General features: G+C 53.4%; 9 protein-coding genes across 9 annotated transcripts; 5 read left to right on the top strand and 4 right to left on the bottom strand.

The window, feature by feature from the left end:
• The first annotated feature begins 3555 nt into the window (after positions 1–3555).
• On the top strand, positions 3556–4590 carry GGTG_04978 (GNAT family N-acetyltransferase). Its single transcript, XM_009222777.1, has one exon. It carries the CDS (start codon positions 3665–3667, stop codon positions 4238–4240), a length of 576 nt encoding a protein of 191 aa, XP_009221041.1. The 5' UTR covers positions 3556–3664; the 3' UTR covers positions 4241–4590.
• A 145-nt stretch (positions 4591–4735) lies between these two features.
• Positions 4736–5246, top strand: GGTG_04977 (hypothetical protein; the record flags this gene model as incomplete). The annotated part of the gene is made up of 3 exons (XM_009222776.1): positions 4736–4972; positions 5058–5146; positions 5219–5246. The coding sequence occupies 3 exons, from the start codon at positions 4736–4738 to the stop codon at positions 5244–5246; spliced, it is 354 nt and encodes a 117-aa protein (XP_009221040.1).
• Positions 5247–6285: 1039 nt separating this feature from the next.
• GGTG_04976 (hypothetical protein) lies at positions 6286–6960 on the top strand (the record flags this gene model as incomplete). Its single annotated transcript, XM_009222775.1, has 1 exon — positions 6286–6960. The coding sequence occupies one exon, from the start codon at positions 6286–6288 to the stop codon at positions 6958–6960; it is 675 nt and encodes a 224-aa protein (XP_009221039.1).
• Positions 6961–8398: 1438 nt separating this feature from the next.
• On the top strand, positions 8399–9003 carry GGTG_04975 (hypothetical protein; the record flags this gene model as incomplete). The annotated part of the gene is made up of 2 exons (XM_009222774.1): positions 8399–8578; positions 8644–9003. The coding sequence occupies 2 exons, from the start codon at positions 8399–8401 to the stop codon at positions 9001–9003; spliced, it is 540 nt and encodes a 179-aa protein (XP_009221038.1).
• Positions 9004–9771: 768 nt separating this feature from the next.
• On the bottom strand, positions 9772–11450 carry GGTG_04974 (hypothetical protein; the record flags this gene model as incomplete). The annotated part of the gene is made up of 2 exons (XM_009222773.1): positions 9772–10599; positions 10671–11450. 2 exons carry the CDS (start codon positions 11448–11450, stop codon positions 9772–9774), a joined length of 1608 nt encoding a protein of 535 aa, XP_009221037.1.
• An 811-nt stretch (positions 11451–12261) lies between these two features.
• GGTG_04973 (N-acetyltransferase) lies at positions 12262–13376 on the bottom strand (the record flags this gene model as incomplete). The annotated part of the gene is made up of 2 exons (XM_009222772.1): positions 12262–12943; positions 13018–13376. The coding sequence occupies 2 exons, from the start codon at positions 13374–13376 to the stop codon at positions 12262–12264; spliced, it is 1041 nt and encodes a 346-aa protein (XP_009221036.1).
• A 1554-nt stretch (positions 13377–14930) lies between these two features.
• On the bottom strand, positions 14931–19770 carry GGTG_04971 (hypothetical protein). Its single transcript, XM_009222770.1, has 5 exons — positions 17632–19770; positions 17223–17494; positions 16232–17113; positions 15719–16151; positions 14931–15589 (listed from the first exon to the last, which is right to left on the bottom strand). The coding sequence occupies exons 1-5, from the start codon at positions 17872–17874 to the stop codon at positions 15476–15478; spliced, it is 1944 nt and encodes a 647-aa protein (XP_009221034.1). The 5' UTR covers positions 17875–19770; the 3' UTR covers positions 14931–15475.
• Positions 18811–19741, top strand: GGTG_04972 (hypothetical protein; the record flags this gene model as incomplete). The annotated part of the gene is made up of 3 exons (XM_009222771.1): positions 18811–18862; positions 19223–19360; positions 19638–19741. The coding sequence occupies 3 exons, from the start codon at positions 18811–18813 to the stop codon at positions 19739–19741; spliced, it is 294 nt and encodes a 97-aa protein (XP_009221035.1).
• A 931-nt stretch (positions 19771–20701) lies between the features above and the next one.
• GGTG_04970 (hypothetical protein) lies at positions 20702–21879 on the bottom strand (the record flags this gene model as incomplete). Its single annotated transcript, XM_009222769.1, has 3 exons — positions 20702–20916; positions 21024–21127; positions 21419–21879. 3 exons carry the CDS (start codon positions 21877–21879, stop codon positions 20702–20704), a joined length of 780 nt encoding a protein of 259 aa, XP_009221033.1.
• Positions 21880–22997: the final 1118 nt, after the last annotated feature.

The raw sequence follows: 22997 nt of genomic DNA, 5'->3' as shown, positions 1-22997 counted from the left end.
GGATCGTTTCGAAATAAAGGCTTTGTTAAAATATAAAAAGCTTTTGCAAAAACGAAAATATTTGGTTAAATGGATAAGTTATAACGAATTGGAAAATTCGTAAATTCCAAAAAAGGATATTACGAAAAAGATTGTTAAAGAATACAAGCAAGGGTTTAAAAAAAGGGCCCGAAAAAATGGTTTAAACGTACCGAACTGGTTGGTTACCGGGAAAAGACGGGAAAAAACCCGTAAGCGGTTCGTAAAAGCCATAAAATATCGTACTTTATAAATAAAAAGTTAAACAAAAACGGTATAATATAAAAAACGCCCCAAATTATTAAATGCAACATATTTAAATCCTAAAGGATATGCAAAGTATAGCATATTTCGGAAAGCCCGTAAAAGGCATGCTTAGCGCAATACGCTAAAGCAATTACCGCATTTTAAACGTACGTTGTAATAAAATACCATTATTTGCCCGAAAAAGAAATGGAATTTTTTTAAATGGTATAACGAACGGGCTTAAGCGTTTGGGTAACGGCAAATGCATATTGGCGGTATTTAAACCTATTAAAAAACGAAAAAAAAGCATTTGGAAATTATTTATTGGGGCATTAAAGCTTAATTGGTAATTAAAAATATTGGAATTTCGCAATGTTACAAAAGCAGCATAACAAAAGGAAATTGTAATTTTAACTATAGCAAAATAACGAAATTTTTTAAAATTAATTACTTTTTAAAAAGGAATACCAGTAATTAATTAAAAAAAACATGTAAAAAAAATTAATTAAATGCCGTATCCAAAGGAACCAAAATTTCCGGAAATTACGTTTTTTTCGTTGGCGTTAAAATCGGTATCGCTAAAATTATTATTGCTAAAATCGTTAGCGCTAAAGCCGTTATTTTCCGGCGCCGATACAAACGCCGCACTTTTACGGGAAGCTATGCAAGCGCAAATTATAATATCCAAATTTGCCGCAATTATAATAAAGCTAATATTAATATTACGAATAAAAAGGGTTAAGCTTTTTTCGAAACTTTTAAAAGTTGCCGTTATTTCGTTAAAAAAGGTTTAAGCGGCAACCAAGCCCGTAATTTGCTTTTTTGCTTAAATGCCAATAATGCAAAGCTATTGGGAAATTTTTTGGGTAACTTTTAATATTGCAATGCTAATAATTTTGCGTTAAATGCGCTTTTGGATAATGGCTTAACGTTTGTATCGCGCAAATTATTTAGCCAATATGGTATGAAAGGATTTGGCTTTTTAAATAACTTTGCAAGCGCGAAATTGGGTTTTAACAAGCTTTTTAAAAAGCTTCGGTATCGTTTTAAAGTACCGTTTGTAAACGGTATTTAAAATTTTGTAAAGGTTTTGGGCCATTTTCCAAAACCATTTGGAAAATTTAACGCAAATTTTATTGCTAACCACGTTTTTGCAATAAATGCATTTAAAAAACCCCGTATAATTATTAAAGCATATTAATATACGGGGGTTAACGGCATAATTTTAATATATTTAATAATTTAAATAACGGCCGCAAAATACCGTACGTTCCGTATAAATGTTTTTAAAAAAAAAGCAAATAAATAAATTTCCAATTATTATTTTATTAAAAATCGATAACTTTTTGCGGCGGAAACGCGTTGCAAATATTTATATAAAGCGAAAAAAAAGCAATGTTCGTTTCGGGGGCAAATTTATTAAAATTAAAAACGTTGCGGCGGCGTTTGTTACGCGCTTTACGCTTTTTTTTAGCGGCGGTTTTTTTACCGCGGCGGTTAAAACCCGCCAAAAAATTACCGGCAAAGCGTTTAAATTTTTTTTAAATGGTTAAAAGCGCAAAAGGGTTCGATAAACCCGCAATAGCTAAAAGGTTTACCGGGGGGTTACCGGCAAAGCGTTAATTCGGGGTTTAAAAAACCAAAAGGCCAAAAAAAGCTAACGGGCTAATTAGGACTAAAAGGCCCAAAACGGGTTCCAAACGGAAGCTTAACTTTTTTACCGCGGCGGGTAAGCTAAATAATATTTGCAATTACCGGTTAAATTCCAAAATCCGAAAAAAAAACGGTTAAATATTAATTATTTACCGTTGTTACCATTAAAAGTTTTAAAATGGTTATTAAAAATGCAAAAAAAAAGCCCGCGGTTATAAGCTAAAAAAAAAAGCTTTTTTATACTATAACGAATTTATTTTTTAAAGCGCTAAAAGGATTTACAACCGGTTTCCCCGGGCGCAATTGGGCATTAAAGCAGCCCAGCAAAATACTATTACTTACCGGCCGCTTACAAAAACCCACGCGCAGCGCGTACGGCTTGGGGCAAGCCGTATCGGGAAAGGGCAATGTATTAAATGTACGGGCGAAACCGCCCAAGCAAAAAAAAGGAAAAGGCGTTAAAACAAATAGCAAAGCACGAACTTTCCCGGTAACGTGCCGGCAAATTACCGATATTGCGGCCAAAATATAACGGCAAAGTTAAAAGATAAAACGAAGCTTAAATTGTACGAAAGCGCTTGGAATACGGAAAAAATTTATAAAACCAACCCCGCATGCCCCCAAAAGGGTACGAAAAAAGGGGAAGTTAAAAAAGGAACAATTAATTATATAATAACAGTTTGGAAAGAGAATTGCATCGGCCTAAACGGGGAAATACCGCATCCGGCCCGTAACCTGGTAACCACCCGCTTTTGCACAAATCGACCTTTAACAGTAAGTTTATTACAAGTATAATGCTATCCAGTTAATTTCCTTTACAAAAATAAAGGATTTTAAGTGCAAAGCTTTGTAAAGGTTCCTGCTTTTTATATATGCGTAATCCCCTTGTTTTTTTTTTGCGTACTAAGCTTTCTTTTTAATGCTTGGAAGCGTTGTAAGCTTTTAAGTTAAGTAGCCGCTTTTCCAGTGCTTTAAGCAGTTAATACCCGTGCTTAAAGCTTCTTTTAAACTGTATAAACTGCTTCCTTTTGTTACAGTTAAGCCTCTGCTCCTAAAGTAAAGCACCTGAAGAATACTGAACAGCAGCGCGTAATTTAACAAACTGAAAGGATTTACAAATAACTTGGTGCGGTTTGAATGCTTGCTCCAAGGGATACTTGGAAGCTAACTTAAATTAACTAATGCCAGTGCATCTATCAAGAACTATTTGGGATGGTAGGAGATCCTTCTCTTTTATATCTGGTGCTTAAGCGAGGCACTGGCCCTGCCTGGGGATGATACTGGTAATTCCCTAAGTATCGCGAGTATCAGTGATACTGTTGATACCCTCAGTGTCAAGTGTATCACCCGTCTGTCACGTGACGGTGCGGGGTTGCCCCTCCACCTGTCCAAACGGTCCTCAGCTGCCGGGCCTCCTGTTGGTCGTATCCGTTGGTTGTAACACCTTTGTAACAATTAATTAAACATGAGCTGCTTTCGGTTAATAATTTATTTTACTTTTTCCTTAAGCATTAAACTAACTGGTCCTTACCCCGCTCGCTTTCCGCACTCGTGCTTTACCGCCTCGTAATGTATGCATGGGCTTGGGCTCCACTACTAACTAACCCGATTTAAACCTTGCGTTTGTCGCAGGCAGCAGGCTGTCGCGGTCATTCCAGCTGGAATTATAAGTTGTCCACGTGGAATAAACCAAAGTATTCCGGTACGCCCATTTCAACAAAGCCCCCCATTTACCATCGAAGCTACAATGCCGCCCACCGCAGCGCCAACTACAGCGGCCGCGTGCTGCCTCTCTCCTCAGCTCCCACCAAACTACACACTTAATGTAGGGATGCCACCAGTACCGGCTTATCGCAACCTTCGTGTCGCAGCCGGCCTCACTTCCATAACCGAGCCGCAGGCATCCCGAGCTATTTCCGGAACCTGGTACGGCTGTCACATCCGTTACGCGGTGCCACCGCATCAGTCGTCCAATCCCACCGTCGACCAGGTCGTGGGCATGGGACGCATCATTTCGGACGGTGGTTGGTACTTCCACATTGCCGATATGGCTGTTTTGCCGGAGCACCAGCGGCAAGGCCTCGGCGTCGCCATTATGCAGGAGCTACTCGCCTATATCGAGCAGAATAAGCCGTCCGAGGGTGTGCCCAACATTAATCTAATGGCGGACCCCCCCGGGATCAGCCTATACAAGAAGACCGGCTTTGTTTACAGCAGCAATGTGGGCGAGCACGGAATGGTCTGGGTGGGAGATTCTCGCAACGGGGGGCAAGGCTTTGCAAGTGATGGAAACGATGGGAACAAGTGGGATGGTGGCAGTTGAGCGTGTAATTCGCATTATCCGAACCAGGGGTCCGTTTGTTCACTTTTTGCGCGCCATTCTCCATGAAGCGTTTTACTACGCCCGTTTCCTCTGCATTAATTTTTTTCCCCTTTTGGGTGGCCCGCTTCTCTTTGGCTTCCATTGTTTCCGGTGTACGCAGGACAAAGTCTTTGTTTGCATAAACAGCAAAGAAATAGGAAGCTTTGTTGATATCAATGAGTACGGAGGGTAGCATGCGTGGCCGTTGTTCAATCATTAACTACTGTACAATCCTTTGTTAAAACAACCCGATGAACCCCGCCGCAGGTATATATAAGCTTACAGCGTACTCCGATGAACGCCGCTTGTTTACCAACCAGACACTCTGCTCAGCTCATACCTCCTTAGCACCAAGCCAAAGATATCGCCCAGCAGAGCCCGAACCGCCTCACCTCCCACAAGGGCAGTCTGCACTCCAGCTGGACTAGCTCCTTTCGCCTTCTCGGGGACACCACAATGTCGTCCTCGAACGGAACCAACAGCTCAGCTAGCACGGCCACCGACATCCCAGTTTACAGAAGTAACAACTATGGCATCAAGAACGGCGGGAAAGAGGACCTTAGCAGCATCCTCGGCATGCATCCTCCGGTTCCCGTAAAAGAGCCCCCAACAACTGCATTTGGTCGTCTGAAGGCTAAGCTTGAGGCCACTGCTGCTGCGGTGGGCGGTGCTGCCCAAACCGCTAGCAATTATGTTAGTCACCTGCGGGGCGAGCCCCGAGACACGAAGCCAATCAGTGAGGATTGGGTGGTTGTTTAAAGGCTACAACCGCCCGCAGGCTGACCTCCCGTCGCCGGATACCCCCGAGCAGAAGAAGCCGGAAGACGAGGTGAGTGGAGACAACGACAAGGCCAAGGCCAAGCACTGGTATGGTCTTCACCGTTAACCTACCACCTTTACTACGCGCCAACAGCGAGGTTGCTCCGATGACCATATCAGGACCGGGCGGATTCTCCGCTTCCAGTAATCCTGCTAGCCCTAATCAACAATCCATCTGTGTGGTTCACCCACACTTTACTACAATGCACGACCTAAGGTTACAGCCTTTCCAGGACAAATTCTTTTCTTTACTGGCCAGTAGCGAATAGCTAACCATGAAACCAGCTAGGTATTAATTTACGACCCCGACCCCGTCTTTTAACCCTGCCGTGGAGCAAATGGTTGGCTTACTATCTAAAATGAAGGGTTACAACCCGGAAGATATCCGTTTCGGCTTTTGGGTGCTGCTTTCCCATCCGGTTAAGTGAGTGTCACTGGACTTATTGCTAACGAAGTAGGTTCCTAAGGCACATGCAACTTCAGCATTTTACCGTCGGGAATTGATTCACCTCTCACTTCGTCTCATCCCTGGCATTGCGAGGCTAAGCATCGTTTCTAAGCTGGTAGTGTTATCAAAGGTAGTGTTATCAAATTATATATAATACAGCGAGGTGTTCTCTTCTCATGCACATATCCTCCAACGCCTACAACAATTGCAATGCCACCGCCGTGTCAACTGTAGCTGGAATAGCAAAACCAGTAAGGCTCGTTAAGTCATATTGAGTGGCTGGTTTGGCTGCCATGCCAGCGACAGCATGCCTAGCAATTTCGGGATGCTGCGCGGCGAGATTCATTAGAGCAGGCTCGTTCTGGCAGGTGGCGGTGAATGTGTGCATCCACATCCGCGAGTTGGTATAAACACCATATTGGCGTGGGCTAGCTGGCCAGGCCACGGCTTATAAATCGGGTTATGCTTGGTTTAACTGGTCTTTGTACGAGAAATAACAATAAAGGAGCCAAGTTCTAGACAAGGATAAAGGAGTACGAAAAAGGAGGACTGCCTGGCTCATACCATTGTTTGCTTAGCATGTAAACAAGTTCACCGGGCTATAACTGGCGCTCGCGTGTGTTTGAGACCCGTGAGGTATCCTACTAGGGGGCTACAGACTTGCTTGGCGATTAGCCAACTCACCAGAAGCAATCTCGCCACCAGGAGCACCTCTCAAAGAGGACCAGATAAGATTGCCATGCCCTCATTCGGATCAGCTCAGGGCAGTAACGGGGCCATGTCGGCACCACAAAGCGACGGATTCGTGTGGCCCGAATCCGAACCTCCAAGGACTAGGTCACTTGTGTCTGCACGTATGCTCACAGAGCTGCAAAGGACTACGTCTGCGTCCCCTCCGAACCAGCTGCCAGTGCCGCTTGTCAGTTCCGCCGGTCGGCGTGGGGGAGTCTCCATCCCTGTTTCCCCAAGGGATGAGCAGTGCGAGGCTTCCTCGTTGCCGCCAGCACACTCGGCGGACCGCCTCCAGACGAGTGCTGTAATGCGAGAACTGAACGAACAGATAGACGCGCTCCTCCCCCTTGGGAAGATTGCCGTCGAGGAGGGTAATGTCTCCCTGGAGGAGACGCCCCATGAAGTGTGGGAGGAGATTTCCCTAGACGGCGACAAACAAGGGACGCTCCTTCCGCGACTGGAAGCGAGCGGTCCAGCTTGGCCCTCTCCTCTGAGAGTTTCCGTGAGCGCCGAAAGTCTCGATGATATAAAGCTCAGCCCTCAGCAATCCGATGCGCCGAGGAAGGAAAGTGAGGCTCTTCCACCCCTCACGCCTGAGACTCCTCCGAAAAAACTCAGCATGCCCAAGAGGAAGAGCAGCCGCCCTAAATTCTTCGTGCCCGGCAAGCTCGACGAGGAGTAGAGGTAACGGGAACGGGCAGACCGGCTGCTGCGCTCTCGAGGGTCGAGTATTGTTAGTTTACAGTCCGTCTGGGTGAAGCTAGCATATTCCAACCGCCGGCAACCGGCCACCAATACACAATAATGACGACGATGGTGACATGGCGACAAGCCAACTCTCCCCTATGCCTGTCGACTTGCAGTACAATGGGAAAAATCGGGGTGCCACCGCACACAGCAAAACTACTGCCATTCCCGCGCAAAGAGCATTCATCAGCCGCGTCTGGCCTGGTGGCAACATAGGTGTGCGCTCGCCGTGGGTTAGGTTGATTAACGCTTTCTTTTCTCGCTCACTGGAACATACGGATAAGTCAGGCCCGGTCGGTCTAATTGAGCCAAAGAACGAAATTGGAGACTAAGAAGCGTGGCGTTGGGGAAGCCATACTGGAGGGAGGTTTGCAAGACAGGACGGAGTCGGCGGGGATTAATTTGGAATACTCACCGCGTCTGTCACCTGTTGGGTGCGAGGTGCCTGTGTTTGCTGAGCCTGTGTCTCTGCTGAAGGAGGATCACGAACGCCAAACGAAACAGGAGGAGCTATGCGAGCGGGCCGCCCTTATGACAAGCCGGGAGTCCCTGGAAGGGAGCCAGCGGCATAAACAAGCAAACAAGCACAGGGTGATGCCTGACAACAGGCTAACAAGGTGACCGGAAATCTCGGAGCGGCGAATAAAATCCTCAGTGGGAGCGATCCGTCAGGGAACCATTGGAGCGTGCGCTTGCCGTCGTCGGCAGCTACCGGGGGCGCATGAAAGTCGCAAGCCCGCGGGCCGGATCCTCACATGGGGCAACCACCCGACTGACCCTGCAGCGGATGGCATCCGCGCAGATATAACATGTAATAGGTGCTGCTGTCGGCGAACCAGGCCGTCCAGGCGCTGCAAAACCACCGCGGTCTCCACAAGCCAGCAGCTGGCCCTCTACTGGCTCAGCCCGACGACCACGTGATATCTGCCCGGTCCCTCGATGGTATATTAGGCGCCATTGCCAAGATCGCGTTGGCATAGGAGGCTATGGGGTATGCGAAGCTTGGCTCAGTCCTGGAGCGGGGAGATGGCGCTATTGAGGGTGACGGTGCATCCAGAGGGCCCAGTGGCCCTTGATCTGGTTTAGCGTGTTGCATGCAAGATGGCGCCTGGGAGGGCCAGTCCCGCGGCAGTCCAGAGACGACGCCCGTACAGAGGAGGAGGCATCGCGGCTGTCCAGACTGGGCGCCCGAGTATATAGGGCGGGCTTCTCTTTCTCATTGGCAATCATCTGTTCCCTCTCTCCTCATCGGCAGCCCAGTCAGCCATCCAGTCGTTTTACCTCCCTCTTCCTCCCAAGACTCCTCACTCCCTCCCGGCGTCCACTCTCGTTGTTTTGTTGATATTCAGTCCGTACATCCACAAATAATCAAGATGCAGTTCACGAAGCTCTTCACTGTCGCGACCCTGGCCACCTCGGCCCTGGCCGCCCCCGCCGCTGTTCCCGTCAACGATACCAAGGTCCTCGACCTCTCGGAGCTGGCCATGTTCGACACCTTTGACGTTGTCGCCGACCCCGGTGCCGCTGCGGCCGACCCCCAGGACCGGGCTGTCGTCAGCTCGGCCATCACACGGTGATTCTGAGCATCGCCAAGGACGTGCTCACCCCCTACGTCAAGATGGGCATCGAGAAGGCTGCCGTCCTCATCAAAGAGCTGAGCAACTGGGACAACGCCCGCGAGCGGTTCACAAAGACCACCGTGCTGTCCATGTGGCAGAGCAACCCCGACCCCAGCCGTTACCCCGCTGTCATCTGCCAAAACCAGGACTACCGCCTGTCCAATCCCAACGGCATCGCCGGCTGGGCCAAGGCCGAGCTCAAGATGTCGATCCTCAAGACGGATTATGACTTTTTCTACATGATGGCCCCCAACACCTTCCACGGCCTCGGCGACGGAGGCTTCATCAACTTTGCCTCCCTGAACGACAAGTCGCGCTGCACCTTCAACAGCCGGGAGTGCCAGGTTCGCTGCCTGTAATCAGTCTCTGATCTGGCCGGGACGGGATGCGGAGGAACTGGACCCGGGTGGCCTCTCTTTAGACACTACGGAACAATGATGATCGGGAGGTAGTCCTTGTTCTTGTCGGGACGCATCTGGGTCTTGGTGGAGGAAATTTTTGTTACTGGATGCCAGGAGACAGACTGGCTGTGAGATGCTCGACTGGCTTGGCTTTTGCGGCGAGCTGGCACTCTTGTGGTGCCGGGGAACCTTATGCCCTTCTGAGTTTTCTTGTAGCCTCCCATTGATACCCAAATATACACCCAATTTTCAAGTATACAATGAGCCTCTCTGACCTGCACCCATTTCCATGTGATTTCGTGGAGTAGGGGATGTCATCAATGTCTAATGGCCCTTTAGAAGTGCACCATTGGCTGTAAAAAGTGTCTAGCAGTAGGGCTGAACGATGAGGAGTAGGTTTTGTAGCACATGCCATTGTTTTAGCACAATGGCAGGGCTGGGAATACGCGAGGCATAGCTTGCCCAGACACTTCGCCTCGCCTCTTCCTCTTGTGTTGGCCATACGACAAGCCGCATCCACCATTGCCTACTAGTTTCGCCACCCCTGCCCGAGCTTGGTATAACTTGTTTACCCGGGTATCTGCCTGTCACCCAAGTACGTGCAAGGCAGACTGATCGATAGCAATGATATTAAACGAAGCTGGATACCTTGATCCTTACAGTCCATAAACGCCAAAACCCCATCCCATGCACGGCCATCGCCACCGGCCCAGCAGTGAGTGACCTTCATGGCGATGGCAATGGCATGTGGACAACCCCGACCTTCTTCCAAGCCTCCCCGTCGAACCAAGCCTCCACGAGCGCCCCATCCTTATTCTGAAAGAAGCACCGGTTCATGTCGTCGCTCTCGCGGATCGGCTCCTTCAAGCTCTCCTGCGACGTGGAACCGGCCGTGACGCACGCGATCTGCGTGTTGCCCGCCGCGTCGCCAAACGCCGGCTCCGCCACGGGGTCCTGCCAGGTGGCCCCGGCCCCTCCCACCTGCCTCCCGGCCATGACCCGGCCGTCCCCGCCGCGCCAGAGCAGGTGCGTCGTCATGGCGCTGCTGCCCTTGCGCGTGGCGAAGCCCGCGAGTGGCGCGCCCTCGCCGAGCGTGTAGCCCGGCGGGAGCGTGTGGCGCCGCGCCTGCTCGCGCTTGGAGTTGCGGTCGAACACGGCCAGGCGCCCGCCCTCGGTGCTGCGGTAGACCACCCGCAGCTCGTCGCGGGGCACGTCGGCGCTCAGCGGGAGCGCGAGGACCGGTGAGCCCTGCGCGACCTGGGGCCCGCTGGTGCCGGACTCCATGATGCGGCTGACGCGCTGGCGGCTGTCGCGGATGCCGAGGATCGTGATGTTGTGCTCAACCAAGCCCGTGCCGGCGGCGCCGTTGTCCTGGAAGATCAGGTACGGCCAGTAGGCACCCATCGAGGCGCCGGTACCGATCCGGTAGTTTTCGAGGGTTCCCATGATTTCGGGGTTGGGCTCCCCGGATCTTCGCACCGACTCTTGGAAGCCCACGCTCAACATTTTGGAATCCGTTCCCTGGTAGTAAAGCATGAACCGTGGGATAAATTTCTGTTTGCAATTGGTAAGACGTGTGTTAGCTTTCCTTCCGTTGCTCATCTTCCATTTCGGGGCTACCATACGTTGTAATGATTTCGCATGTTGACTCCCGCAGCGAGAGACGTGCCGGCGTGTGGAAGCGCCTCCGCAATCTTGACCGGGGTCGACCACGAGCTGTATGCGGTGTCGAATGAGGAGTAGTAGGGGGCTCCCTCTGGCGAAAGGTAAAAAACTCTTATTTGGTAATCCCCATCGTACCGAAATCCTGTGGCGGCCAGGGCGGACCCGGCCTTCAGGATCTTGGAGACACCCGCCGTCGAGGGCTCTGACCTATTCTCCGGACAGGCAGGGCCACCGCCACTGCCACTACCACTGCTACGATTCTTGGCTTCGGTGATTTGCCATCCAGCTACGCCTCCAACGACGCCCGCAACGACAAGCCCTAGGACGGCGAGCCCAATGAAGATGGCGGTTCGCTTCCTTCCGCTACCATTCCCATGGGCTCCTGCAACGCCCTGTTGCTCGTGCGGGTGCGCCGGGTAGCCGAAACTTGGCGGCTGCCGGCCTCCTCCTTGGTCGTCGCCCCGTTGACTGCCCGCATAGTATCCGTGCGCGGACTGGCTGGTAATCTTGTCACTTTCGATGGGCGGCGACGCGGACGACGGGGCTAGTGGTGAGTGCAGCTCTGGGTATGGCGTCGTGGGCGGCAGATAGCCTCCGGCTGAAGCCGGAATCGGGGCTCGAGTCGTTGGTGGGTATTCATTCTCCACGGCTTGCTTGTGCTCATCGCTACAAGGATTCACCTCGAGCCCCGAATAGTCTTCGTGTGGCGCTCCGGCGGTATGCAATGGTTTTCGGTCCATCTCGTCCTACCTAATGGAGTTAAGAAAGTATAGTGGGAAACGAAGAAAGAAGACAGCAGAAAGGAGATGCTAGGCGGATGGCTGGGATGTTGCAAGCCTCTTCCTATTTCTCTCTTGTCGATGTCGGGCGGATGGCAGAGCCCAGAAAGCAGACCGGGGGGTATCCCATTTGGATAAGCCCAATCTCCCGGTCTGTCCCCAGCCAAGAGGCTTGGGCCAGTAAGTCGGCTGGTTGGCGGGAAGGAAGGAGTGTGAGTGTAGCACACAGCCGACGGGCACATCTTGGCTTTTGGGCGATGAGACGGTGGAGATAAGCCGCCGGTTAACGACAGTGGACTAGTGGGCCTGCTTTCCGCTGCACGTCAGAGGGGAGAAGCGATCGGATTGATACTGATTCGCAGTCAAAGTGGGAGACGATCTCCTCCGCCGATCAGTTTCCGCAGCTGGCCACATAGCTCCGAAGCACGCGGGCCCACCGGGCAGTAAGACATGGACAGGCGACAAGAGCGCCGTGCATGGCGACAAGGTTCCACTTGTGCCGCCTGCCGCGCCGGCTTCACGGCTGTGTTTTGGACCCCGCCCGCACCCCCAGCCCCGTGTCCATATGCTGTGCCTCCCGCCCCCAAAGTTCGGCGGTTCAGGAAAGGGAGTAGCAGGACAGTGGCTGGGGGGATGAACAAGGCATCGGAAAGTGCCCATGTCGCAGAGTAATCTTATCATTGGGCCAGTGGCCGCCTTTCAAGGCGGCCCCAAACGCTGGTGAATATGAATGCAATGTGCTGCCACAGCCAAGGGCGATGCAAAATGTTGCCTATTCTGTCCGGATCTCGCTCTCGCGGCCTTTGATGCACGCTGCCTGCTCTGGGCTGACCACCAGGCCAAAATACTTCTCCAGCGCCTGGACCCTCTGCTCTTCGCTGGTCAGCCTTTCGAGCAGTTTGGGCTTTCCACGGATCGTTTGCTTGACTTCGTCCTTGTGTAGCACGATCGTCCCCTTGGCTCGAGGTCGGGTACTACCACCGGCCGACGCATCCCCAACAGCGTCTGCGTCGCCGCAAGAATCCTCCTCCTCCTCCTGCAAAATGGTCCGAACCGCTAGCACTGCCGTGACGAAATAGCTGGATAGGTTGGTCATGGCATAGTAGTTCATAACCTCATAATCGGCTGGCAGATACTCGAGTTCGCCAAAGCAGTAGCGCGGCCGCCACGTGGGGCCCTCGCCCGCCTGCTCCTCATTGTCTTCCGCCAACGTCGACCAGGGCGAGTTCAGCGTCGAGTAAACCCAGACGCGCTGAGTCGGGTCGCTATGTAGCTCCAGCCGCTTGTACTCGAGTCTCCCGCGAGTGCCTAGCACCGGCTCGAACTCCAGGCCGCCCTCGCGCTCGGCGGCAGCGCGGTCCAGCGGCACAGGCGAGAACGAGCCCCCTTTGCCGAACCCAACGTCGACCATATATCGGATGCCATTGATAGAGACGAGGTTCAGGTGGTGGTTCCTTGATCAGATTCCTCCAAGGTGAGCGCCAGCACCTCCCCAGACGCGATGGTGGCCAGAGAGCAGCGAACATACCAGCCCATAAAAACGCCGTCCTGCCCCATGACCCTGGCGCCGGTGTTGATGAGTGTGAAGCCCAGGCCGCGCAGCACGGCGCTGAAAAACGCGTTGAGCTCCATGCAGTAGCCGCCTCGACCCTCGTGGACTATCTTGCGGAACAGGTCCTGCAGGTCCAACGAAAGAGGCGGGTTGGCGGCCGAATAATGCAGCGAAATGCTTTCGAACGGGACGCGGGCCAGCTGGCGCGCCTGCAGCTCCGTGAGGAAACCCAGTCGGTCCGAGTCGAGCCAGCCCGACGGCCGGGTCGGGTCGACGCGCGGGTCGTAGCCTAGGTGGGCAAAATACTGCGCCAGCTGTTCCTCGCTGTAGCTCATATCTGCGGATCTTTTTGTGCGTTTGTATTGGACTCGTCGGTTCTTTCTTCGTGGCGGTGAAGACTCAAATATCAGGGAGATGGAAGGAAGGCAGCAGCTTCCATCCAGAGCTGCCTTCTCCCTCCGGGTACGGAGCGTATAGGTGCACTTTGCGAGTCAAGGAACACCCTGCCGCCGTCTTGGCACATGGCGGATATGCGGGTGATGACTCGCGCTTGGAGTGGCATCCAGGAAACCCGAAAGGCGTGCTGACGGGGACAAGATTTAGCACCCCGACCATCCCTCCACTGAGGACTTGGTTGCGTGTTGTGTGTCCGGTAGAGATAACGTAAAATGGGAATAGAAAGGCCTGATCAACCTTCTCCATATAGAGCTGCGCTAATCGATCTACAATCCCTCAGACCAGTTTAATATCGCAATAAACCGAGCCCGGTGGGATGTGGCTGGTGGGCGCGCGAGCTGCCTGACCATCTCTGCTTCGTCGCCCCTCTGCGCGCGCGCTCGAGCTGTTCCACAACAAAGTGCTCCGCTCCTCGACCGCCACTATCCGAATGCTATGAAGTGCTGTCTTCTGGTCGCTCGACTGATGGTGCCTCCGGCCTGTCGGCCTGTCGGCCTGCTGCCTGCTTGCCTCGCCTATGCTCACGATCAGTTGCTGACAAGATCTAGCGCCTTTGACTTCGTATACATAACTGGCGCGGCTCCTTAGAGGGTGACGTCAAGGTGTGGCTGTCCCTTGCGCATTGCCTCTCTCAGCTGCCACCGACTGTTTCCTTCATCAGATAACTCCACAAGTGAGCTCTGTGATATCATGTCAGTCAGAGAAAGGCCTCCCGGCTCGCGAACACCGAGAGAGCGAGGTGGTGAGAAAGACTTCGGACTTGAACCAGACGAGGGCAGTATTCCAAAGGCCGCCTCGAAATTGGATCAAGGTTGGGTTGCTGGGCTTGGGCCATGCCACACTCGATTGGCTCGATGCAGGGCAGCGTCAGGAGACTTTAAGAAGGCCGCCCTGATAGTGGTGATTACAGACCAGACACGCCGCGCCCTAATAGCGATTGGACGAATATTTGCAGAACAGGGTAGAAGGGTGAACCAGGTGGCTGCTCTTGCGCTCAGGTAGATCCGACCAGTGGCTCAAGTCCCGGTAGGGGGAGCGGTAGGTTCTCTGTTCTCGCCTGGAAATAACCCCGCTACCGAATTAGCAACCGAGCTGAGGCTATGGGGAGTCCAAGCCATAATCTCTCCCGTCTCGTTGTAGCCTATAGTAGAAACGGCCGTGCTGAGTTTAAACACAACGAAACTTGAATATGTTGGCCTCAGTCATGTTGGAGCCGGCACTGCAAGGCAAGGTACAAGTCACTATGCGGTATCGCTGCTTTAATTATCATCATTGCCGAAGAGGATGAATCCTGCAAATGGGAATGATAGTTTGATATTAGAATAGTCCTGGGAGCTTTTCTGACCGACAGTGCTGGAAAAAGGCCCCTGCTCCTGGGGTAAAAACATAGGGGCGACGAAAGCAGTACACTACACATAAGAAGTGATTCAGAGCGGCGGGAGGGTATCCAATTTAGCTGTCTCTCAGCGCCTCAGGCCGCCGGCAGAGGACCAACTAGGCTGGGCAGCTCCACAGCGCTCCTCGACACCTGGTGGAAATTTGTCGAGAAGCCCCGGGAGCGGCGGCTGCTGCGAGGCCAACCATTCCACTCATTGTTCTTTACTTTTGCTGTGCCCGTTTTCTTTCAAGTAACCGCTTTATAAGGTTGCGCTGCACTGGACTCCGAGAGAGACAATAGCAAGGGAAAGCAACGCCGCTTCATAAGTGGAAGGAAAAAACAGAATATAGACATTAATCCAGCCAGTCCTATTACCCCTCATGCAAATGCTGTCATATCTCATCAGGTACCTAAGGACACAAGGAAACCAGAATGCTAAACCTCGAATTTATACCGCCCCATGCGTAAATGCTGTAAAATGCACCCGACATATGCGCCCGAGCCTTCTTTCGCAAGGTCTCCTCGTACCATCTTGGCCGCATATATGAAATGGTTTAACGCAAGGCGGTTCTTGTTCCATGGTTGGTGGGGTGTGGACGACTACCAGGTGCCGTCGCCAAAGTCCGCTGCCTGGCTCGCAAAAATATTGCCAGGAGGGATTGTCCCTCGATGGATATACTCAAGGACGGCTTCTGTAAAGTCGGCATAGGAAAACTAAACGGCCATTGTCAGCAACAGAGCCTGGATGAAGTCTGCTATGCTCGACCAAGAGTTTTGTGTAGCAGGAACGTGTGCGAAGCTGGCCTCGAATGACAGGAACTAAATCCTGTGATTTCGACATACCTCAGGCGCCTCGTCCGGGTCCTGAAACTGGCCCATGCGGTGGGCTATCCCACTCAGCTCCTCGTTGACGTCAGGGTCGTCTTGGGGATCGAGGTGATCCCTGCCAAGCTCGTCGCAGGCGACCTCGGAGATCTCGTACGGCTCGGGCGACAGGGGCGATGCACACTGCCGCTGGTGCATCACGAAGCAGCGCTCTGCGAAGATCCCCCGGCGGTTCTGCGCCTTCCAGGACCGGCTCAGCCGCCGCACCATGACGGGCTTCCAGCCGCCGACGTTGAGCGTGATGCGCCGCCAGCTGGGAGGTTCGCCAGTTCCGCCAGCCAGCCCCATGGCTTTGGCTCGCTCGCTTGTTAGGAACGAGAAAAGCTGCATGGCTGCTTCGCGGTCCTTGTCAATCCGTTGCGGTAGTTCCTCGAAGGGGTGGACCACCGTGCTGCAAGTTCCAACTGTTAGTCTCCAACCTTTGTTCAAGGGGTATAATACGACGCCAAAAACGTAGCAAGACGGACGTACTGCACATGTATCGTGAGGGTATGCAGCTTGGGAAACATGCACAGCGCTCGAAGGAAGAGTGGCGGATCCGTTCGCGCAGTGTCCATGTCGAGCTCCAGGGTACGCAACTCGACAAGTTCCGAAGCCAGTCGCTCAAGGTCGCCAACCCACAGGGTAGGGCATCGGCGAGTATCGTCAGAGAAGCCGACAAAGTCTCGTAGCGAGAGGTGCCGCAGGGTTCTGGCGTGACAAAACAGAGCGTCCATCCTGAAGGACTGTGTTTCAACAGTCAACTCCAACCGCTGCAGTGCGCCCACGTGTGACCGCACAATCGTGTCCAGTAGCCACGAGAGCTCCTCCCGGCCATCCGAGATCCCAGAGTCCCGCAACACCAGAGTACGGAGTCCCCAGAGGTCCCTTGGATCAAGTGACCGCAGTGTTCTTAAAATCGGCATGTCGATAAGCTGTAGCGACCGCAGGCGAGTGAAGTCCCAGTGCCGCGCAACCTCCTCCTTGCTGTGTACCCAGTCATAGCACTCCATGTAGAGCTTTTCGAAGCTGGGGAGTCGATCGGTTCCTGACAACTCGAAGCTTGTACCTTGACCTCTGTCGCGATATTGGAAAGTCTTTATCGATCTGGAACCAAGGAGCATTTGTTTGAGTCCATTTACGCCTCCCTGGAGCGGCGGGCTAGGGTATGCCATGTCAAGCGACGCAAGCAGCTCGGTCGGAATCCCGTCGAGAAGGGCGCTTTGGTGCTGCTCTATGCATCTTGGAGATAGGCCCTCGATATGGACTTTAGTCTCCCTGCGTAATGCACCGCGGCCGCCCGGGGCCCGAAGGAATAAAGACCCGATGGGGCATGTGCAAGGCAGTGACGGCCCTGTTCGGGAATAGCGCCATCTTTAAAAACAATAGACGAATTAGTACCGAGGGTAGGGATCCCAGGGAGCCAGCGTAGGGCTTCTTGAGGTTAAGGGGCAGTATCGGGTGATGGAGGGTTCCCGCGTACGTGAAGGTGGAAAGTTTCATGATATTTTCCGTGATTCGGGCGACAGCCCTGTGGTTCTGAGCACAGTCTTCTTGGTCGTCGATGGAGGCTATCACATGGTTGGTGTAAAGATGCATATTGGCATATGCCACCATTAACCGGCCCGGGCTAGGGTGATAGAGGAGCCGCTTGGTAAGGACCAAAGTCTGGTACTGTATGGGGATTGCGATCTCGTTGAAGCGGCGGCACACCAGGCGCACAACAACGATATCCACCAGGCTGTAGTTGCGGACCTACAAAAGGGCGCGTTAACGATGGGCCTCAGCATGCCTTTGAGAAAGGTCCAGCTCGAGCGTGCAGAGTGCGTCGAACACAGAGATAGCTAGGAAGAAACGGGACGGCCACAGACGGGACGAAAAGCCATACTTACATGCCTGAAAATCAGGGCCAGTATCTCGGCAGCGAGAGAGTATACATGAACCGATTGGCCTCGCCTGGCACGGTGTGATGCCACAGCCATGGTTTGGTAGGGTTGGGAGAATGGTTGCGTGGGTGGATAAAACGAAGGGACTGGTATCCGCGCGACCAGCGAGGCCGACAGTTGATGAGGTTGGTCCATGGGCGGCGGGCTTTTGTATGAGATGGAAGGTCGGGAGGATATCAGAGAATGCATGTGACCAACGCCGAGCTTTCATGGGTGGACGGAGCATGGGAGTCGAGATCCGATGGGTACCACAAGAAAAGGAAAATAAAAGCAACGGCGGGATATACGGATGATATTTGTCGGCGGCCGGCCAGGGCGCACGGGAGAAAACAACGGGGCGCCCGTCGGGCGAGGAGCTGAGTCTCAGTTGGGGAAGGGCGACGAGGAAGACGCTGGATAGACGCTGTCCCCAAGAAGGCGACCTTCGCGGGTTCAAGAAGGAACCAAGAAGCTACTGCAGGCCAGGGGGCGAGTTCCAGCCAGACGGATTGCAACCGTGCATGTCGAGGGTGTAATGCGTGGCGTGAAGGAGGGTGGTGTTGAGGATCTAGGATCGGCGAGGATGGAGGGTTGCCAGACGTGACCCCAACGTGGACATCAGAGGCGGGCTGCGCCGAGGAGAAGGGGTGGAAAAAAGACGAGGAGAGTCAGGATGACAAGCAGCACCAGTCGAAGCAGGGGCACCCCGTGTCCCACTCTCGTTGGGGCGGCGGGTTCAGTCACCATCCAAGGCAGGCATTGGTGCGGCAGGGCATAGAGCAGCCAAACACGGCTTCGATACCTACTCGACATGTCACCGTTTCGTCTTCATCCAATCATCCTCCCGCTGTCTTGCTTTACTCCCCCTGGCAATGCCCGTAGTTCACGCGGAGGCTTCGGCCGCTTTCTTCCGGACGTTATAAAGACGAGACAGCCAGATCGACAGCCTGCATCCCACCACTGGCGCTTGTCCAAGCTCTCCAGTCTTTGCTTGTTTACTTGCTTGTTTGCTTGCTTGTTTGCTTTCTTTTTCCCGCTTCCCGCCTCTTCCTTAGCAAGCGCAAACCCCAAGCCCGCGGCCCCTGTCGACAGCTGTCTGATGTATCCTGGACATGCCACCGAAGTATTGTATGCATTCACCCCCCCATGCCGCCCAAGGGTCTCCCGGGAGCATGGGTCTCCCGCGAGCATGGGTCCAGTATATGAGAGTTGGGGCTGCAACGGCCAGCGAAATGAGGTCATGAGGCAGGCTTCCTCCTCCCATCACCCGAGAAAAAAAACCCCTCTTCCGATACGACCCCATGAGAGGAAATAACAAGAGAGCCTGTCGAGGGGGCGGTTGGTCGACTGCAGCCAAGAGGATACAGAGAAAAAGAGACGGAACAGGGGTGCCTGCTGCCATGGTAGCAGGAGCCTCCGATGAAAGCAAGACAAAGCGAGGGCCGATGAGGACCGAATCGGCTGTCGTCTATTCGCGCATTGACCACCGGCAGCCAACGGAAAGAGTCGAGGAATCCGGCAGTCCGCACGAGGCTAACCCTCTCTAACTCGTATGCAGAAATCCGGGTTGGGCAAATCCATGGACTCGGCGCGCTACAAAAGCCGTTCTTGCAGCCTACTCGCGTCTGGCGCCTGCCCGCGCTCTGCGCGCCTGTCCGGGGCTCGCAAGTTTCGCCCAAAACGGAAAGAGGTGAAAGTGAGCGGCAGCAATCGTTGGTCGGGTTGAATTTTAGCTGTGAAGCTCCGCGTGGGGCGTTTCGAGGGGCCAAGGCCGCGCTGCATTGGCGGGGCGGGGGCTCGTTGACGGACGAGCTCCCCCCTTCCCGTTTCCAGAAGCAGAGAAACAGGCAAACGAGAAGGAAACGGGGTCAATCTTGACATGTCCGTCAGCAGTCTGCAATCGTAGGTCGATGGATCACCGCTTTCCAACCGGAAGGATGTGCGCTCGGAACACTACTGCAACCACATGCTAGGTAGCCTCCTGGCCGCGGAACAACGTGCGAGTGGGGCTCAGCGTGGTAGCTCTGTCAACATGGCTGGCCAATCGCGATGCTCGCTGTGGGCTTGGATTGCTTGACAAGTCTGCTTCGTCATGACGTCGGAGAGTTGCTTAGATTTATATTTGTTTGTCTGTCAATATCGCAATCTATCTACCGGCCTACCGATCTACTAGCCGCGACTTGCTTACAGGTAAGAGGTCATCATCGCAGACATGTCATCAGTGGTTCATCGGGTTGTAGCACGGGGCTGGGATGTTTGACATTATCTCCAGTGTGCTGTCGATCTGACATATCGTACCCATCTACCTCCACACCTCCACTGCCATGTGGCTGCCAAGCCATCAATAGTTTTTTTCCTCGCGCTTCCACAGCCTACCCGTTGTTCAGGACCTTCAAGGTCCAAGCGTCAACACCCACGCTCGCTTGCCGGGAACAAAACCCATTCTGGCCTCGTTCCCACGCGGGAGTAGAATAAACTAATTATGTCGTCCCTTGTTAATATATCAGACGGACTGGAGAGAAAAAAGGTCACAGTCGAGGCGAATCCGTCGTGACCATAGTTTGGTACCGAAAGGGCATGGCGGGTTTTGATGGTCCAATCGGCTGCTTTTTGGCCGCATGGCTTATTAGCCATCCAAAGTTTGTGGACTTTTGGAAGAGAAATCCACCATGGCGCCACCCATGGTTCTCACGTTGACAAAAAAAAACAAAACAAAAAACAAAAAACATGGATAAGTTTGACCCAAGGCGGTGGCACAACCTAAACATTTAATGTAGCTACGTGTGCGTCTGTGTAAGCTGGTGCAGGCTGCAGCCGGCCCCACCAATGATTTCCATCCCTAAACCTAATTCATCCCATCGTTGCGAGTGGCTCTTGAAATCGACCCCTGTCGCGTGCGTCCTTGGCGCCGTCTGCATCTGCGCCTAATATTCTGGCAAGTCTGGGTCCTCCATGTTTGCTCACGCCACCAGCAGTCTCGCAGCAGCTAGGGTTGTCTGGCGCGGCCACTTGACCTCTCGCGGCCGACAAGAACTTTCTACGGCCCCCACACCCTGCTCGGACTGCTCGGTCGTGTTTTGTGTATCATGACGAATGCTGCTCGGGAGCTGGGCCGCCAGAGTTCATGCGTCCATGGGGGATGCGTGTGCCAGGCTTGCCTCACTAGCCCTCTATCCGGAGTCCGGCTCAATGTGCTCAGCTGAACCAGCCTCGGCCGCTTCCGCATGACGATCAGGCCTCGGGGGTCGGGAACTGGTGTGGTGAGGTGGTAGTATTGTCCCCTTGTGCATAAAAACGCGGGACGTCGTCACAAAGTCCTGCTTAGACTCAATGTGGGGGACGACGCGGTCAAGAATCACCTGGTCTATCCAGGCTCGTTCGTCGCAGGCGGACATCATTCTTGTTGACCAGACTCATTGTCTCGCGGATCTCGAACTTCGTCGGGATGCCACCCAATCCGGGTCTGTTACCAGCTCGTGCCACTGCTTATCGGACAACCCGGGCGGGCGTACTAGTGTCTCCGAGGGTTTCCTTTGTGACCCATCGTCGCACGCCGGCCGCCATCGGTCATCCCGGGGCACCTGGATGAGATCCTAGGGATATCTTGAGGACGCTCGATGTACGCGCCCGTCGCCACATCGTGCCCCACACTTCCTGGTAGACCTTCAAGTCCCCGAGCGGGAGCCCGCTAGACACCCAGGCAGATGTCCTGAACGAGGCCGCGCTCTTGAACCTTTTCTAGCGCTTGTCAGACCTGTCGACCTCGCACCGGCCGTCGTCCGGGTCGCACGAGCCGCCAAAGTCCTCGACCCAGCCTCTCAGCGCCCCGCAGCGCTTGCGCTCGTGGTCGAACTTTGTGTAGATGAACCTCGTGCTAATCAGGGGCGCGAGGTCCGGCCACTCCTCGACAGCCAGCGCCAGCACGTGTTCGAACATAGACGAGTAGTTTTCGAACTCGATGTCGTACTTCTCCATGGTGCGCTGGTATTCCAGGAACCAGCCCATGAGAGTCGCGGTCTGCTCTGGAGTCCAGGTGGTAGAGCCATCAGGCGTGTTGCCGGCCACAGGGGCGGGGCGGCAGGACGGCTGCTGGCGGGAGCCGCTGGTGAATCTTGCGGCGGTTGAGACATAATGCTTATCAAATGACGGTTGTCGCCCTTGACCATGCACCGAACAAGGAGAGAGGAAATGGGGGTGCCAACTATGTTGAAACATATTCAGCCTGAAGGCGCACGGGCGGAATTACCACCTTCGCCCTGCCAGGTATGTTTCAGGTGTACGAGTCGATATTTCCAGGCCATCGAAAGAACAATCATCAATCACATCGCACTCAGCCAGACATGCATATATTGCCTCCATCCCGCCATGCCTCAGCCCCAAAGCGACGGTCAAGTGTACATGTCTGCGCTATCTTTTTGGTGTGGATCTCCATCGGGCCGACTAACATGGAGGTCGTGGAGAGCGACAGGTAAACGTTAGGCGAGCAAGCATTTCCTGATTTGAGAGGTGCTTGCGAGGGAAACAAAAGAGGGAAAAAAAATACGCCCAGAACTGCACCAGCAGACTCACTAGCCTACATGCATGCACGAGCATTCCGTCGTCCGCCATCCGCGCCTGCAAACACGACTGGTCGATGTCGACGACAGTGGTCCCGGCAGGCATGGCAAGGGTGAGGCTGTCGGTCCCACGGTGCAGAATTTCCCGACTGGCTCAACCAAGCTGGGGTGTCAGATTGGACAGATTGGTCGGCCAAGAGGTCCCTTGCACTCATCCGCGGCTTTTGCAGGATGTTGGGACGAAGAATCACGCAATTAAATAATATACCCCTGGGTTGAACATCCTCTCCAGCCTAGACCTTAGCATGCACCTACCACTGTAGCGTGCTTACCTAGGTATTGCCCCCATTCTCGGGACCCTTTCCGGACTGCGGCCCCAAGACGAGATTATCAAATACGGCCCCTCTGCCTTATATCCATAATTTTCTGTTATTAACTAGCGCTCCGGTCTGGCCACGAAGCGTTTCACAAGCGGGAAGATAAGTATCAAAAGGACAATAAAATGGTATCGAGTACCATCCAAGTGTGACATGATCCATAGATGCGCTATAAAGAGGCCCCTTTTGGACAAATAAGGTATACCATGCAATTGACTTCGACGTTGACGCTGACAGGAGACTTGATAATCCGCTCAGAAAGCACCAATCGTTCGCTACATGCCACCAGATTGCGCAGAAAGCAGGCATGGATATTCAAGAATAATGCTCTCAACGACAATGGGACACTAACTGCCACAAATTGGTAAAGGGGGGGGGGGGGGGGGGGGGGTAGGGGTAC

This window comes from Gaeumannomyces tritici (genome assembly GCF_000145635.1).
Source record: "Gaeumannomyces tritici R3-111a-1 unplaced genomic scaffold supercont2.2, whole genome shotgun sequence".
In the NCBI taxonomy this organism is placed as follows: Eukaryota; Fungi; Ascomycota; class Sordariomycetes; order Magnaporthales; family Magnaporthaceae; genus Gaeumannomyces; species Gaeumannomyces tritici.
This window is presented reverse-complemented; position numbering and strand designations above follow the sequence as displayed.

Bases quoted from the DNA above. Each gene is read 5' to 3' on its own strand.
- GGTG_04978 (XM_009222777.1), top strand. From the start codon at position 3,665: ATGCCGCCCACCGCAGCGCCAACTACAGCGGCCGCGTGCTGCCTCTCT.
- GGTG_04971 (XM_009222770.1), bottom strand. From the start codon at position 17,874: ATGCATTCTCTGATATCCTCCCGACCTTCCATCTCATACAAAAGCCCG. The intron at 17,495-17,631 runs GTAAGTATGGCT...GCCCTTTTGTAG, and splicing joins TGGCCCTGATTTTCAGGCAT to GTCCGCAACTACAGCCTGGT. The intron at 16,152-16,231 runs GTACGTCCGTCT...TGGAACTTGCAG, and splicing joins ACCCTCACGATACATGTGCA to CACGGTGGTCCACCCCTTCG.